This window comes from Anolis sagrei, chromosome 6 (genome assembly GCF_037176765.1).
Source record: "Anolis sagrei isolate rAnoSag1 chromosome 6, rAnoSag1.mat, whole genome shotgun sequence".
Lineage (NCBI taxonomy): Eukaryota > Metazoa > Chordata > Lepidosauria > Squamata > Dactyloidae > Anolis > Anolis sagrei.
Window position 1 is genome coordinate 123,534,040 of NC_090026.1, and position 17,848 is coordinate 123,551,887.

At 41.6% G+C, this 17,848-nt stretch overlaps 1 protein-coding gene across 5 annotated transcripts in view; it reads right to left on the reverse strand.

Moving 5' to 3' along the window:
• Nucleotides 1-17,848, reverse strand: part of LOC132778998 (sodium channel protein type 5 subunit alpha-like) — a 392,126-nt gene that overhangs the window by 170,648 nt on the left and 203,630 nt on the right. For all 5 annotated transcript variants that reach the window (XM_067470381.1, XM_060782622.2, XM_067470377.1 and 2 more), the window contains 2 exons: nt 9,787-9,928; nt 5,007-5,204 (listed from right to left, as the gene is read on the reverse strand). In XM_067470381.1, the coding sequence (XP_067326482.1) occupies nt 5,007-5,204; nt 9,787-9,928 (340 nt within the window). The remainder of the gene's footprint in view (nt 1-5,006; nt 5,205-9,786; nt 9,929-17,848) is intronic.

A 17,848-nucleotide genomic window follows, 5' to 3' on the forward strand; every position in this document is an offset into this window, starting at 1 on the left:
GGCAGGACTGAAGACTGACAGGTCGGAGGTTTGAATCTGGGGAGAGCATGGATGAGCTCCCTCTGTCAGCTCCAGCTCCCATAGAATCATAGAATCATAGAATCAAAGAGTTGGAAGAGACCTCATGGGCCATCCAGTCCAACCCCCTGCCAAGAAGCAGGAATATTGCATTCAAATCACCCCTGACAGATGGCCATCCAGCCTCTCTTTAAAAGCTTCCAAGGAAGGAGCCTATACCATACTCTGGGGCAGAGAGTTTCACTGCTGAACGGCTCTCACAGTCAGGAAGTTCTTCCTCATGTTCAGATGGAATCTCCTTTCTTGTAGTTTGAAGCCATTTCTCCACATCCTAGTCTCCAGGGAAGCAGAAAACAAGCTTGCTCCCTCCTCCCTGTGGCTTCCTCTCACATATTTATACATGGCTATCATATCTCCTCTCAGCCTTCTCTTCTTCAGGCTAAACATGCCCGGCTCCTTAAGCCGCTCCTCATAGGGCTTGTTCTCCCTATGCAGGGACATGAGAGAAGCCTCCCACAAGGATGTTAAAACATCCGAGTATCCCCTGGACAACATCCTTGGAGACAGCCAATTCTCTCACACCAGAAGTAACTTGCAGTTTCTCAAGTTGTTCATGACACTAATAATAATAATAATAATAATAATAATAATAATAAAGACTGTATTGCTTCAGACTGCCGGTGGGCTATTAGTTTCTATACCAGCCTGATGTATGCCAGATAAAATTGGTGATGGAACTGATAAACTGGAGAGAATGTGTATCTTTGAGGAAAGATCGTCTGCAATTTGTTTGTGAGATGGAAATATATCCTCCTTGGAAGCAAAGTGGTATATACCAGAACTGCATGGCTTCAGTCTGCTACCTCATTGTGGACAGTGGACAGATTGATGCAAAAAACACAAATGAAAAGAAAGGTTTGCCCCTGCCCTAATGTGACCCTTTTGGTTCATCCCAACTAGCAGTTCCTTTCCGCATAATCACTGCTGGGTTATTTTTCCTTCTCTGTTTCCAGTTTCTGCTGCAATATTTTGATTACTTTTCTCTCACTGCCAAACACATACCTTGAACTAGCCTTCAGATCCATTTCTAGCACCTCTTGGTGTTATCAGGCTTTTCCTGCCACGATTCCTTCAGATAACTGAAGCAGAGAGGCATGCTGCCCAGGCATGCGGAGGGGAAAAGTCCATCTTATCTGTGTATTATATATGTGGGTTGTTGTTGTTTTCAGAGCCCATGATTTGTGTTTATCACTCTGGATCCCTGGTCACAGCACGTTATGTCACCTTGTAGGATAAGATTTTGCTTGGCAACAAAAATTACATCAGCAGAAATAGTACAGGTTTTGTGGGAGAGGAAGAGATCACACAGAGGCAGAATCTCATGGCTGGGCACTTTGCCTTCACCACAATGTTTGGGCACTAATAGAAATGTCATGTGGCTCTTGAACATGCAGATGACGGTAGCTTAACGTTATCATCTGTGAATCCAGGAAACAAGAGGGAGATAGGGTAGAGAAGTAGGGGGCAATTTCATATTCCTTCCTTAACTGTTCTGAATTGGCAGAGAGAATTGGCAGTGGATTACAGAATGTCCCAGATTCTCTGGTTCAAAGTGTTAATGGGCTGATGCTCTACTTTACAATGGCAGGATAGAATCTGTGATGGCACACCTGAGCCTTTTGGGAAAACGGTATTGTCTGGCTTTACTTGGGGGCTATCTGATACCTTCTGTTAAGATTAAGACCCTTACAAGACAGAGGCACTTTGAGGCGAGGTGAAAAGATAACCAAATGAGTTTACTGAAACAAGATTAATAAAGGGTTAACTCCACCTGGGAAAAATCATAAGGTAACTGAAAACAATACATTACAAAAGGTGCCTTTGCTGGTTGCAGTCATATTTCTGGAATCGTTGAAAGTCTTTTGCCTGTGGTGTAAAGCGATGGATTATAAGTTGTTGCTTACAACCTGTCTTAATCTTCTTTCCTGTGAAGCTTAGGCTGGCCAAAAGCTTCTGTTGTCTTTTGGACTGCTGGTATAAAAATACTGCTGAATGCAGCAGGTGCTAAGAATGCCTGTTTTGGATTGCTAGGCCTAGGATACCAGACAATATCCAAGCGTCTAATTCACTGTAGCTCTGCTGTAGAAAGGGATTTTAAGCTCCACCCAAAAACCAATACAGAGGAAGTTATCTACACTTTTTGGAAAGCCTATAAACAGGGGGAACTAAAGCAAAGGAGAGGAAAAGCCAGAACTAAGACTTCACAGAATCACAGAGTCAAAGAGACCCAAGGGCCACCCAGTCCAACCCCATTTGCTATACACTCCTGACAAATAGCTATCCAGTCTCTGCTTAAAAACCTCATGAAAGGAGATTCCACCCCACTCCACCATGGTCCTCTTCCTTCATGTATTCATAAAACTAGCCTCATGTAATAGTTTGCATGTTGGACAAGGAGTATGGAATGCCATGGTTCAAATCTCTACTCACGGATGGAAAACCCTACTGCATGGCCTTGGTAAAGTCCCACTCTTTCAGCCTCAGAGGAAGATAATGGCCAAAGTCCCCTGAAAAAATCTTGTCAAGGAAATCCTGTGATAGATTCAGATTAGGTTGCTATAATATGTAAATAACTTGAAAGCATGCAACAATCAGGTCAATTGCACTGATGTGGCATTGGGGGCTGTATGGTGGTGGGATGTGTGTATGGAGGGATTGATGTGTTGTTTTATGGTGTGTGTATTCTATTCAACAACCCATTGGACACACCATACCTGCATGTGTGTATAAAGACCTGATTTGCACAAACTGTTCATTTTTGGAAGAATTGATAATATAATGCTTTAGCTCAGGCTATTCTCCATAGAGGAGCCTAGTTTCAATAGTGGCAACAGTGGGGCACATTCATGCCCCACAAGACCAGTTCAGACACCAGTCACTGGCCCACTTTACAAATTCTAATGGCACAGTGTCTTCAAGTACACTGAAGGCTGTCATGCAGAAAATAGCATATTTGCTTTCTCTTGCTCCAGAATACAGGACTTAGACCAATGAGTGGAAGTGGCAAAGAAACAGATTTTGGCTCCACATTAGGACAACTATTTTGGCAGTAGGACAGTGTGCTTTGGAAAGCAGTAGCCTCTTCTTCCCTTTGTAGTTGTGTGCCTTCAAGTTGTATCAAGGTCACCCAGTTGGCTTCTATGGTTGAGCAGGGATTCAAACCCTGGTCTCCAGAGTCATAGTCCAACTCTCAAACTAGAGTCATAGTCCAACACACTGGCTCTCCTTCACTGGAAGTATTTCAGTGATGGCTGGGAAGCCATCTGTCAGGCATGTCTGATCTGGACAGAGGAGTGGTGGCCTTCAGTTCTAAAATTCACTCATTGGATTGAGATAATTTACTTTGAGTCATCTTGTCATCCCAATCCTTATATAAAGCATAAGGCTGTCAGTTGCCTGCAAATATCTAGACATGTTCATGTATTGGCAGGGAGAAAAATGAAGAAGATGGTGTGTAGAAGAGAAGAAAGAATACAAAAAGCATTGAGTTATTGCAAAAAAATAAAAGGCCTACGCTACAGCTGTTACAAAGGATATCTATCCGTCTTTTCCCTGTAGTAGGGAAAATCCTGCAAATGTCTAAGAACACAACCATCTGTCTGGATCAGCAAAAGATTTGCCACCAGGCCTTAAGACATCTTCAGACTAACAACCACAAAACAGAAATCTGTAAGAGCTGAGCCACATGGATCAAAGAATCATAACTCAGCTAAATGGTACTTGACTCTTGGTTCAATATAGTCTTGTTCTGGGCTCTTTCTGACCAGGATGATAACCAGAAGTTTTGCAGTTCAAGGGCTAAAGGGGGAAGGAAAATGCTTGCAAAACAGTCTAAGCCTCAATGTAGATGGTTGGAAATGCTGAGAACATAATTGTATTAACTATCAATAAAATACAATGGGGGTTTTCAGTTAGCCTATGGATTATACATTCATTGACCAGATTATGGAAAAATCAGAGCGAGTTCACTTCTTTGTGAAGAATTCAAGTCAAAGACTGCCTGCAGGTTTTCCTTACATCAAGGTGAGGAATTGGCGAAAAACTAAAACATGCTTCATTACATTAAACTTGAATATTCCAGATAGGATCCAAGATTATCCTTAGGGAAGAGGTCCAAATGGGCTTTGCACACAGAGAATATGGGTACAAGATCAAGCCCCATTATCCTGATGTGCTGCTTTGGTTTATTTAAAATTACTTTTTAATATTGTAATCAGGCACTGTTATTGATTACCCATTTATAGTTACAAATCCAATTCAGATAAACATAGCTATAAATAACATAATAGGTTTACAATGTGTTGGGCCAAAATGATGTGCATTTCAATGGTGCTCAATGGCCAAAGTTGGTTTCTGAAAACAACAAGATAAAAGGATTCCAGTTTTTATCTATAATCTCTCATTTTGCCCTATTGCCTCCAAACTCCTTCAATGCCAGATTTCAATCATTATCTAACAATTTCTAAGAGGTCACAGTGGTGATCTTCTAGGATCCATGGTTAATAATTGCAGCCACCATTTTTTTTTACCAACAATATATTGGAAATGGAGGTGATCTAGAGTACTGTGAGAGTTTGTGAACACTTTGTTTTAGGGTAGTATCCAAGAGCTCCCTAAAATGCCCAGAAAAGACCCAAATCCAGGCACATCTGGAACTGTTATAAGTGAAAGAGAACAGACGCAAGTCAATTACCACAACTAAGGAATGTTCTTGGTGATATGACATTTTGTAAAGTACTAGAATAGCAATCAAGAGTTGACCCAGCTGGAACAGTTGCCTGAGGATGCCACTCACGCTATGCCTGATTTGGACTGGTATAGTCTTGCAAGTGTGGAGTCATGTGATTTGGTGATGATGCAAGAGAAATCAGGGCAAGCACAACAAGCATTGGTTACTCAAAGACTATTCCCTAGGAATTTTGACAGACCTCTTGCTCTTTCTTCAGTGCTTCCATGGCTTCCCGAAACTTCCTCTCCTTTGCTTCCATCTCAGCGATTGTGGCTTGGTTCTGCTCTTCATACGCCATGGCCACCACCGCCAAGATCAGGTTGACCAGGTAAAAGGAGCCCAAAAAGATGACCAGCATGAAAAACAACATGTAGATCTTGCCAGCAGATCTAAGGGTCTAGAACAACAAAATTAGATAGATGATGATGATGATTATTATTATTATCAACATTATTGTTTCAAAAATAATCACTAAATTTATTTTTTCACAATATTTATTTTTTCACTGTGAAGCAAGACAACCTTGGACCTTCTTCTAGATCTAAGCAATTGATGCCTTCTGTCCCAATGCAAGAGTGAACACACAATGAATTTCAGTCCAAACTTTTTAAAACCACACTTTATCAAGGCTGAAGAACATGTCCTCCAAATGGGTTCAGATCTTGGATATCATCTTCAAAGTTCAGACTACTATCATACTAGTAATATCCCTCACTTCACTGCTATATTACCAGCCAAAACTGGGGATGCCCAATAGCCAAGATGGAGAAGATGTGCCAACTTAGCAAATTAGGGTATGCTTCCTCAGTAAAAGAGGAATAGAGCTTGGAAAAAGTTCTTGGGAGTAGGGTAACAAAACTACCAAATTTTTAGAATCTGTTAGCTAATAATAAACTATAAGAAACATGGGTGCCCCCGCCCAAACCCTACTTTAAGGAATGAATCAATTTTTAATCTTTTAATCTTGTAGTTGCACAATCATTTAGGAGTGGGTTGACAGGCCAGTAGGCTGGGATGCCTTGTATTCATATATGGTTTTACTGTATGTATGGGCAAGTGTGTATGTTTTTGTATGTTTTGCATGTTTTGATATGGTCAAAATTGACTAATCAATAAAGAATTGTTGTTGTTGTGAATAGAGATTGGAAAACGTTCTTGGGAGTAGGGTAACAAAACTACCAAATTTTTAGAATCTGTTAGCCTATAAGAAACATGGGTTTCAGATTATACAGATAATTATGCATTCAGAATGTATGTATATTCTGCATGCAAAGCATGAATTCTGTCACTGATTTCTGATCTTCCCAATAGTGACAACGTTTAGCTTATGTTTCCAAATCTTCCAAACAATATGCACCAAACAAATCATGCAGTTAATTGTTCCCACAATTTAAAATGATGTAATTCAGTGTTGTTTACCCAAAAGTCCCTCGATGCAAGGCCTAGAATCCTGATGCTAGCAACCACCATTTGTTCCAGAGTTAGCACCATAGAATCATGTAAATGTAGAGTTGGAAGGTGCCCTATGGGCATCAAGTCTCATTCCCTGCTCAATGTAGAATCTGCAGCTAGAGAATATCCCAGGTGGTGGGTATCTAGCATCTTTTTGAAGACATCCAGAGAAGGAGATCCCATTACCTCTCTAGGCAATTGGTGAATCTCTAACTGTCAAGAAGTTCCTTTTAATGATCAATCAAAATCTTCCCTACTGCAACTAAAACCACTAGATGTAGTTCTACTCCTTGAAGCAGCAAAGAACAAGGCTGCACCCTCTTCTTTGTGGAAGAGGGCAATCATGTCAGTCCTCAGTCTTCTCTTCACCAAGCTGAACATACCCAGCTCCTTCAAGCTCTTCTCATAACTTTTGTTCTCCATGTGTCTTATTATCCTTATTGCTGTTCTCTGAACTCACTCCAACTTGTCTATAGCCTTGCAATGGGGTGCCCAAAAGTGAACACTGTACTTCAGATGATGTTGGAACAGCACAGAAATATAGTGGAACTATTACTTCCCTTTACTTGGAAGCAATGGTTCTATTAATAAAGGTACCTGGCTTCTTTATTGCAGCATCACACTAGTAGCTAGTAATCCCATTGTCCTTCCTACATATAGCACTCCTGAGCCAAGTATTCCCATTCTTATATCTGTGCATTCAGTTTTGGGTCCTTCTTATATCTGTGCATTCAATTTTGGATACTTTTGCATCTGTTCCTGTTGAATTTCATTAATTTCAGCCCAATTTTTCTAGGGTCTTTTGGAATACTGTTCCTATCTTCCAATGAATTAGTTTTTGCATCAAAGACAAATTTGATGAGGATTCCCTCTACCACATCATCTATGGGCCCTTCCAGACAGGCTCTATATCCCAGGATCTGATCCCAGGTTTTTTTGTTTTTGTTTTTTGTTTTGCTTTAAACTGGATTAAATGAGTCTGCACTGCCAGATAAACAGAAACCTGGGATAAGATCCTGGAATATAGGGCCTGTCTAGAAGGGCCCTAAATCACTAATAAAACATTGACCGTATTATCGAAGGCTTTCATGGCCAGAATCACTGGGTTGTTGTAGGTTTTTTCGGGCTATATAACCATGGTCCAGAGGTATTCTCTCCTGACGTTTCGCCTGCATCTATGGCAAGCATCCTCAGAGGTAGTGAGGATGCTTGCCATAGATGCAGGCAAAACGTCAGGAGAGAATGCCTCTAGACCATGGCCACATAGCCCGAAAAAACCTACAACAACCCAAAACATTGAACTGTGTTAGTCCAAGGACAGAAACATGCAGAATTTCACTTGAAATCCCCTTCTAATTTGAAGCAGAGCCACAGCTGAGAACTAAAGAGCTAGTTTTCCAACCAATTATGGACCCACCTAATGGTATTTCCATCAATTCCATATTTAGTCACTTTGCTAATCAAAATGTCATAAGGGACCATATGCAATGCTTTGCTGAAATCCAGATAAATGACATCTACCGCAGTTCTGCCATCTATTAACCAAATGATCCAATCAAAAAAAGATATAAGGTTAGTTTGGCAGGATTTGTTGGTAAACCCATGCTGGCTCCCACTAATCGCTGCATTGTCATCAAAATACTTGCAAACAGACTCCTGCATAATCCGTTCTAATATTTTTCCTGGTATTGAGGTCAGGCTGACTGTCCTGTAGTTTCCTAGATCATCTCCCCCCACCTTTTTTTTTTTAAAGGAAGGGACAATGTTTGTTTGTTTGTTTGTATTCTATCCTCTGTCTCCTCACTCATTTCCTAAGATTTCTAAAATGATACCAAATAGTTGAGTATATCAGCAAGTTCCTTCAATACTCTAGGATACAGTTCATCTGATACTGAAGCTTTGAACTCCTCTAGGTTAACCAAGATGATTCCTTATGAGTGTTAATTTGTCACCTGTATTCCTTGCCATGTTCAGAAGCACATTTTTGGGGGGAGAAAACTGAAGCAAACACGTATTGTGCAGTTCCAACTCTTAACATTTTATCATCTTCCAGGCCAGCAGTCCATCATTTCTTTCACTGTACTCTTACTCTGAATATATTTCTGTTGTTCCACGCTTGCCTAGCTAGTCTCAATTCATTTTGAGTTTCAGCTTTCCTTACACTGTCCCTCCCTGCAAAATTCAGGTACACACCTGTATTCTTCATCCCTTCATGTATTTCTTTACACATCCTCCTCGATGTGTACTTTACACTGCACTTGCTTTTTCTGAATCTCTACATTCTTTGGCTTGGAAGTTGACCATGCAGTCATGTTGGAGGATCTAGAGCAGCATTTCTCAACCTGGGGGTTGGGACCCCTGGGTGGGGGGAGTCATGAGTGGGGTGTCAGAGGGGTTGCCAAAGACCATTTGAAAACACAGTATTTTCTGTTGGTCATGGGGGTTCTCTGTGGGGAGTTTGGCCCAATTCCATGGTTGGTGGGGTTCAGAATGCTCTTTGATTGTAGGTGAACTATAAATCCCAGCAACTACAACTCCCAAATGTCAAGGTCTATTTTCCCCAAACACCAGCAATGTTTGGACATACTGAGTATTTGTGTCAAGACTGGTCCACATCCTTGTTTGAGTCCACAGTGCTCTCTGGACGTAGGTGAACTACAACTTCAAAACCAAGGTCAATGCCCACTAAACCCTTCCAATATTTTCTGTTGGTGATGGGAGCTCTGTGTGCCAAGTCTGATTCAATTCCATCATTGGTGGAGTTCCAAATGCTCTTTGATTGTAGGTTAACTATAAATCCCAGCAGCAACAACTCCCAAATGACAAAATCAATCCCTTCCAACCCCACCCCCCAACCCCACCAATATTCAAATTTGGGAGTATTGGGTATGTGTGCAAAATTTCATCCAGTGTATGAAAACACATCCTGCCTATAGGTATTTCTATTACAATTCATAACTAGCAAAATCACAGTTATGAAAATAATTTTATGGTTGGGGATCACCACACAACATGAGGAACTGTATTAAGGGGTCACGGCATTAAGAAGTTTGAGAACCACTGATTTAGAGATTCCTCAATGGAACACATTAGTCTGTTCTTTAAGTGGTAAACCCACAGATGTAGATGGACACCTCTATAACCATACCCGTGATCTCTCACAATGCGAAAATAGCTGTATTAGAGGGAGAGATATGTACTGTTTATAAGGTGAGTGTTTGGGATAGCAACAGGAGACATAGCTATGAAGATGTAGCTACATACATCCCCTGATGTAGGAAATTGACCATTATTTGGGGGTGACAGTTCTCAGAATCCCCTAGCCAATATGACCAGTGGTGTTGCAGCCTAGGGGAGTCTGTGAACTGACTTTTATCAGTCTTGAAAGGGAACCATAATGGAACCAACTCCAGACTTTTAAGTAATGTTTGAACATTCTTTGCTCCCCCCCACCCCACCCCCAGTTTCAAAAGTAGACTATAAACAGACTATAAAGGGCTTCAAATGAGGCCAAATGAGTCATCTACCTGTTGGTAGAGGCGCTCCCAGTAATCCTGCGTCATGAGACGAAACAAGGAGAGAAAGGCCCAGCCAAAAGTGTCGAAGCTTGTGAAGCCATGGTCAGGATTTCCACCTGCTCTTAGACACCGATACCCTTTGGGACAGGAACTGCAAGGAAACAAAACAAAATGAGGAGGAATAAAGGCTAGGACTGGCCACACTTCTGGGAAACTGGACCTGCAATCACCAGCATCCTTGGCAAAGGCTCAGAATATACAGGTTTGAGCTATAACATATTGTTATCTAAAGCAAAGCACCATAGGAGCGTACACAAATGTGCGTACAAAATGCTCATGGCAAGCTTGGGGAGAAAAGGTTATTTTTGTGGACCACAGTTCCAAGAATCTGCCAGCCAGCATAGTCGCTGATAGATTCTGAGAATTATACCAGTCAAAAACATGATGTTGCTACACTCTGGAGCATTGATAAGTCTTTCTGCATCATTCAAAACGTCTGTCTCCATCTCTTCCCCCAAATATTGCTGTTTGGAGAAGTTTGCTTTCCCTTGTGACATGGGCAAAGTATCAAAGGAGAGTATCACACTGAAAACTCCCAATCTTTTCTGAACCTGAAGGCTTTGCTACCTGAGGTTTGGTTAATACTTGAAATTAACCACCAAGGAAACCTAAATACCTTCTGGTAAAGCTTGGAAAGAATCTTGCCTAAAACTTTGAAGAATGGCTATTGGCCAGAATTTGCAATATTGGGTTAGATGGTCCAATGGCTCGAGTCTGTATACATGCACACACTTCTGGATTGGTTACATCTTTGCAGGTCCCCTACATCAGAAGCTGTAGCCTAAGGTTCCCAAGCAAAACTACAATATCATACTCATACATCCTCCTCTGGGTCCCTTCATCACCATTTAGTGGTAGTGGCATGTAAATGATGGCTGAGAAGCATCTATTGACCTATAACCAGAAACCTAATAAAGTCATCCTCCAGAACCTCTGGAGATCTGGAAAGAGGTCTACCAAGGGTCTGGGAGGAGAAGATCTGGGAGATTAACACTGTCATTTTGCATCTGGCCTTAGCAAAGGTGGCTGAAGTGTAGCCCACAGACTGCATGCCACCCTCAGACACCATTGTATGGACCACAAGGATTACTTTTTCAGAACCTTGTTTGGTCCCCAATGCCCCCCATGAAGGCATCATGGGACATTCTCACATCTCTAGGAGAGGGCTGACTGTTGAAGGCATATAAGAGGTCAAGTCTAGGTTCAAAAAAGACCCACAATGGGGATATTCTCCTAAAATACAGCAAAATGACCCCTACATCTCCTAGAGGGCATTTGTGGGCAAAAGCAGGTTCCATTGTAGGCTTTGATCCCTTTGTCCTCCCACCTGCAGAGAAGCAGGGACATAGGCAGATGTTTTCCCAAAGTCCCTTGTTCTCCATTGACCACAAAAGGCCATGTAAGAATGGATTTTGCTAAATGGAAAGTAATTCCTATAGAGATTTAGCTCATCGTGTGAGAAGGTGGAGAATTCTTCTTTCCACAAAACCCCAAAATCTCAATATGCAGCCATAACGCTGTTACCCTTGTGGATGTTCCTAAGAGGGTGCCAGACGTTATCTCACGGCTGAATCATTTTCTGCTCCTTCTCAGTATGTAGACTGCTTCTCATGCAAGTGCCCTCGAGCCTTAAAAATTAGGACTGTATTGTAACTCCAGTTCACAAGAGCAGAACTGGGGCAGCTGTTTCCATTTCTGGTGGCCTTTCTAAAGATCTGGGGGAGGGATACAATGCTTATTATGGCAGCAGCGGAGGCAGCTTCATATCATTTCACTTGCTCAAAAGTTGAAAAGTTTTGCTTTATCCTAGATCAGGCATGGCCAAACCTTGGCCCTCCAGGTGTTTTGGACTTCAACTCCCACAATTCCTAACAGCCGGTAGGCTGTTAGGAATTGTGGGAGTTGAAGTCCAAAACACCTTGTAAAGATGTGCCAATGTCACCAAAATGGGACCACCAAAAAAATGTGTAAGGACGCTGTTAATCCCACTAAATGTGAGGAAGTATTAATTTTCCTAATGCCACCATTAACTGTAAGGAAGTTCCGAGACTGCTAAATTAAACTGCCACCAATATGTTTAGAGACGCTGGTTTTAAAGTCTCTGTTTATCCTTATTTGCGTTGTGAGGTAACTTTGGTAGAGTGGAATGCACCAAACGTAAAAGCAATGGAGGAGGCAGGTTTAAAATACAAAGAGAACAAGTTTATTGTTAACAAAGCGTAATTGTTGCAATATTGAGATGTTGAACTTGGCACAAGCTTAATGGTTACAATATGGCTTGGTTGAGATACATTCAGGCTTCTGATGTTACAATCTTATAAACTCCTTCTTCAGTGAAGTGCTTTATTATTTCAGTGTTCCTGTTGTGAATATTCACACTGTTTGTCCTATACCTGATCAAACCACTGATCCCCAGTCTTTCACTACTGGCGATCCTAAAACCCCCTCTGTTAGATTCTTTTTAACACAAGCAATCTAACAAGGTTTCACCTTCAGCTCCCTTGCTGAAGAAATATTCACAAATACTAAGAACTAACTGAATTCACACTGCTTCACAACACAGAGCCCTAACTGACTCTGCTCCTCTTCTCAGGGTCTCTTCCTCCTGACTAAACTACTCTCTCAGAGTCCTATCTGACTCTGCTACTTTCCCAGAGTCCTATCTGACTCTGCTCCTCTCAGGGTCTCATCCTCCTGACTGAAAATTAACTGTCGCTTTCAAACCTTTTTCTCCTTAAGCTCCGCCCACCTCCTCTTATGCCTTGTCACCATGGCAACCTATCTCTCACAGCTAGGCCATAGCAACCAATGTAAAACATAAATACAGTTTAAACACAGTATAATAAACACTTTATAATAAACATTTCTCTACACACCTGGAGGGCTAAAGTTTGCCCATGCCTGTCCTAGATCAAAGCAGAGTCTGGAAATGCAACTGTTTTAGACTACAGATCCCAGGAGATCCCAGGGGAGTATGGGAGGTGTAGTCCTAAACATTCCCCAGGCTCAAATTAAGTTTGGATTTAGGCTGTGCAAATATCAAGGACTATTGATGTAGAATAACATATGGCCTTCAGAAAATGACTCATGCCACTGAGGGACCCATGGTGCACTTATGTGGGATTCCTTGATTCCCTGGACTATATTTAGAAAGATCTGGAAGGCACCAACATCCTTTGACTGAAGTCTTCATTTGTAGATTTTCTAGAAAGTCTCATTTTGGAAAGCATACAAGCTCCAGGGGAGGAGAAATGCTTGTCAAGTCATCAACTTATCCACTTACTTACAGGCTCTGGCAATGCCAGCATATTCCATTAGCAGAACACATCTTTGCAGAAGAACATCCATAAGACAATTAATCACAATACAAATTACAGTGTAGTTGATGAAGAACAGTTAGCAACATCAATCTACCCATCCATCCATCCATCCGGCCCCTCTTCAATAACAGCACGGTACACTCAAAAGTTATATTTGTTTAATCAAACAGAGAGGTGGACATGCTTGATATCAACAGCTATGGATAAACCTGATAAACCAAAAAAAGAACTGGACTGACCACAGGAAAGGCAAGCACATTTATCAATAGCCCTTAATTACTGGTTGTGTCCCTCTTAATATACTAATTCAAACAATGGGAAAGATCCATTATCATATTTTGGAACTTCTTTGAGGCACCTGGAAGAAAGGATGCTGAACTATACCAGAACTTGAGAAACATAAACTATACTTTCCAAAATCCCATGAAGTTTCTATGTTGATTGAAGAATTCTGAAATTCATAACTTTTCCTAAAGTGTGTATTAATAGTAATAATAATAATAATAATAATAATACTTTATTTGTACCCCGCTATCATCTCCCCAAGGGACTCGGTGCGGTTTACATGAGGCCGAGCCCACAACACAGCAATAACAAAAGCAAAAACAACAATAATACAAACAGTGAATAAAACTCATAACAGAAAATAAGCAATAAACATTAACAATAGCACGACGACATTTAAAAACTTATGGCTGGGCCAAATGTAATAATTAAAATTTAAAATATGCTGGACATGGCAGGTAAAATATGATTAAGATAGAATTTTCGGGAAGTGATGGGCGTGCAAACAATCCTAGGTCATTAATAAAGTGCATTTAAGGACAGATTGCTGTGAGTTTCTTATTCTGGGAAGGCACGTTGGAATAACCACGTTTTCAGACTCCTCCTAAAGATTGCCAAAGTTGGGGCATGCCTAATATTATTGGGGAGTGAATTCCAGAGACGAGGGGCCACCACCGAGAAGGCCCTCTCCCTCGTCCCCACCAGTCGCACCTGCGACAGAGTTGGGAGCGCAAGTAGGGCCTCTCCAGATGATTGGAGAGATCGTGTGGGTTAGTACACAGAAATGCGGTCACACAGGTAGACGGGTCCCAAACCGTATTAGGTGGATTTCTGGTGGATATAGCACAGGCCATATTGTATAGTATCTGAATTGTCCCAGATCCTCAATGCCCTCCCCATTTTAAAAAATGGTGGGATTTTCAGGTGATTTTTTACTTTAAATTTATATGCAAAGATCCCACCAAACCTGAAAACAGGTATGCAAAATGTGTGAAAGTCTACTTCCTCATCTCCCTGAATCCCCCCCCCCCACCCCCAGAACATCCCATTCAAAATGGCAGCCAGAAGCATTGCCATGTGACTTTTGGTATCCATTTCAGACAGCATATAGCAGGCATGGACAAACTTTTTTGCCTTGGAGCTGCATTGTGGGCGGGAAGGAGAGGGCCTGTGAGAGGGTGTGGCAAGGAAGGGGGTGGGGGTGGGGGCAGGTCCTTAGGTTGTCATCCTGGCATAAGGACGGGGCTGCTTGCTTTGTCCTTATGATGGGAGGAAAACATGACATGCGGTGACTGCCCCAATCTTCATCCCTGATCCTCCTCCCACTATTTGTCCTCGTGGCGTTATGCTGGGAGGACGGTGAGACAAGCGACGGCCGAAAATGCTCCAGAGGGCTCTCAATCACTACGTTCTTTTCTCAGGCCATCCTCTCAGCATAAGGATGGGGCTGCTCATACCACCCTTATGCCGGGAGGAAAACAATACATGTGGTGACTGCCCTAATCCTCATCCCTGATCACTCTGACCAAAAAAGGTAATTAGTTCGAAGCAGCCCGGGTTGGAGTGGGTTTCCAACCAATTGTGTAGCCTGTTGTCGACCTTTGCAACCCAAAAGACAGTTGCATCTGTCAAGTAGGAAAATTAGGTACCACCTTAAAGTGTGGGGATGCTAAATTAACTAATTTATGAGGACATAAAAAAAGATTCCAGCAAGCACTCCAGCAAAAAGCATGCGGGGAATGCGGAAGTACTTCATCAGTGTCGCAGATGGACAATGAAAGTGACAGCTCCCCTGGTGGCCAGAAAAGGTTAAATAGCCTCTGTCTATGTCTGTATATATTATATGCCAAAATTGGCATTGAATGTTTGCCATATATGTGTATACTGTAATCCGCCTTGAGTCCCCTGCGGGGTGAGAAGGGTGGAATATAAAAGGTGCAAATAAATAAATAAATAAATAAATGATCCTCCTCCCCAATCTGTCCTCGTAGCATTACGCTGGGAGGAGGGTGAGACAGGCGATGGCTGAAAATGCTTTGGACAGCTCTCAGTCACTACGTGCCTTCTTCAGGCCATCCTCTCAGCATAAGGATGGAGCTGCTCATGCCACCCTTGTGCCAGGAGGATAACGAAACATGTGGTGACTGCCCCTATTCTCCTCCCCAAATCTGTCCTTGTGGCATTTTTCTGGAAGGAGGGTGAGACAAGCAGTGGCAAAAAATGCTCTGGAGGGCTCTCAGCCAATATGTGCCTTCCTCAGGCCAACCTTTCAGCGTAAGGACGGGGCTGCTTGAACCACCCTTACGCCGGGAGGAGGGCAAGACATGCTGTGGCTGAGAGTGCTTCAATGGGCTCTCAGCTGCTGCATGCCTTCCCTGTCCCTTTTGCATAATTATTAGGGCTGGGCGGTTTCGTTTCGTTAATTCGTAATTCGTTAATAATTCGTTAATTTTTTCAATTACAAAACCATAACGAACCATTCTGGAGCAATTATTAAAAAAACCGAATTTTCAAAAACGTTTTGTAAATGCTTCATATTTTGATATTGTATTCGTTTCGTTATTGTTTTGAGGTCGTTTTGTTATTATTTCCGCATGTCTGGGCCAGTTTTATGGTTTAATTAGTGAAAAAAAATTATAATATCACACCAACAGTCAACAACAGAGGGAGAGGGAAGCTTCAGAAGGTTTTGGAGGTTTTTTAGCGTATTTCGCGGTCGCGTCCACCATTAACGAATCGATTCGTTATTGGTTCGGAAATCGATTCGTTAATTTTTTACCATTTACGAAATTTCGTAAATATCGAACTTTTTAAAAGGAAAATTTTGTAATTATTTTAAATATCGAAACAAAAAAAAAACCCAAATACAAATCGATTTTAGAAACAAATTTTTCCATTGTTACCCAGGCCTAATAATTATGCATTGGGCCACCATGTCCTTATACTGGGAGGACAGAGAAAATGAGGATGGCCTGATGTAAGCACCCAGGGGCCTGCATCTGGCCCCCAAGCCATGGTATAAAGTCAAATGTGGAGATATTTGAAAGCACCAACATTTGGATTCACTCAAGGAGGGATTGGGCTAAATTGGCCCCAACCCTTGCACATTTGCCCATCCTTGACCTAGCAGATGTTAATTGCCTTCTTATATAATTAAAAGGAAATGTGAGGACCAACCAACCAACTCCAGTATATGATCGATCCTTCAATCTATTCCTCTGCAGGGGAATTCTGGAAACTGCAGTTTTAAAATCCAGCTTTTCCAAAACCTTACATCTCATGCAAAATTAGCTCTCATTGAAAACTGTAATGAGCTTTAGAAATCAAACATGAAATATTTTGCAGACAGCACTGTTGAAATACCCATCTGCTTTTACATAGTGTCTAAGATTGATGTATTTCTTGTAATGTGCTTGTAGGGATTTTAAGTGAAATACCACAGCAACAACAACATAGTTCCCTAAAGAGGTGTTATAAATAGCCATGGGATTTACAGGAGAACTTTCTAAGGCCTTGTTCTCCATCGAAATTGGCTGTATTTATAGGCCATGGTAAAACAACACACTTGCAAACTTGCAAAGGAAGATGCCTCAACCACCTATAGCACATTAAAATTATTTTGGCTTCTGTCTATAAATGAAAATTAGGGACCAAGAAAGGATAAAGGTAATTATGGTTTCTATAGCAACTATCGCTAGGATGTGGTTGTCAAAGGTGCTTTCATGTGATATCTTTTATGTTGTCCCTCTACCTCAATTTCTTTCCTTCATGTTTGCCAAAGCAGCCTTATTTCACAATCCCAGAGACAGTGTTCCTTAACCTTTAACCAGTGCTAGCTCTTGTATTTGTGATGTAGTTAATCTATTCCAGGTTTTGGTCTGAATTTTAAGGAATTATTCAATGTGCTGAATCTATTTTGGGGACAGAGTACAATGAATCCACTTAAGTTCTATTGCTTTCATTGCTTCAATGAAAGCAATGTGATGAACCTATTTTAGGGTTTGGTCCAGAGACTCCGTTCCAAATTTCAGTCTGAACTTTCATGTACCTCTCCAATGTACTGGACCTTTTTTTGGGTCAGTTCTTGTGGGTTTTTTCGGGCTATATGGCCATGTTCTAGAGGCATTTCTCCTGACGTTTCGCCTGCATCTATGGCAAGCATCCTCAGAGGGTGAGGACTTTTTTTGGGTGTTGGGATGGTGGGATGGGGTTCAGATAATCCACTCCATATTTTAGTCTAGACTTTCAAGGGATTCTCCAATGTGTCAACTTATTTTGTGGATGGGGTACTGTGAATCCTCTCCAAATTTCCAAGGTGCTTGTTTATAAAGTGATTGTCCTCCCAACCCTGCTAAATGCCTGCAAAACATGGACTATCTACAGACATCACATGCAACTCCTGGAAT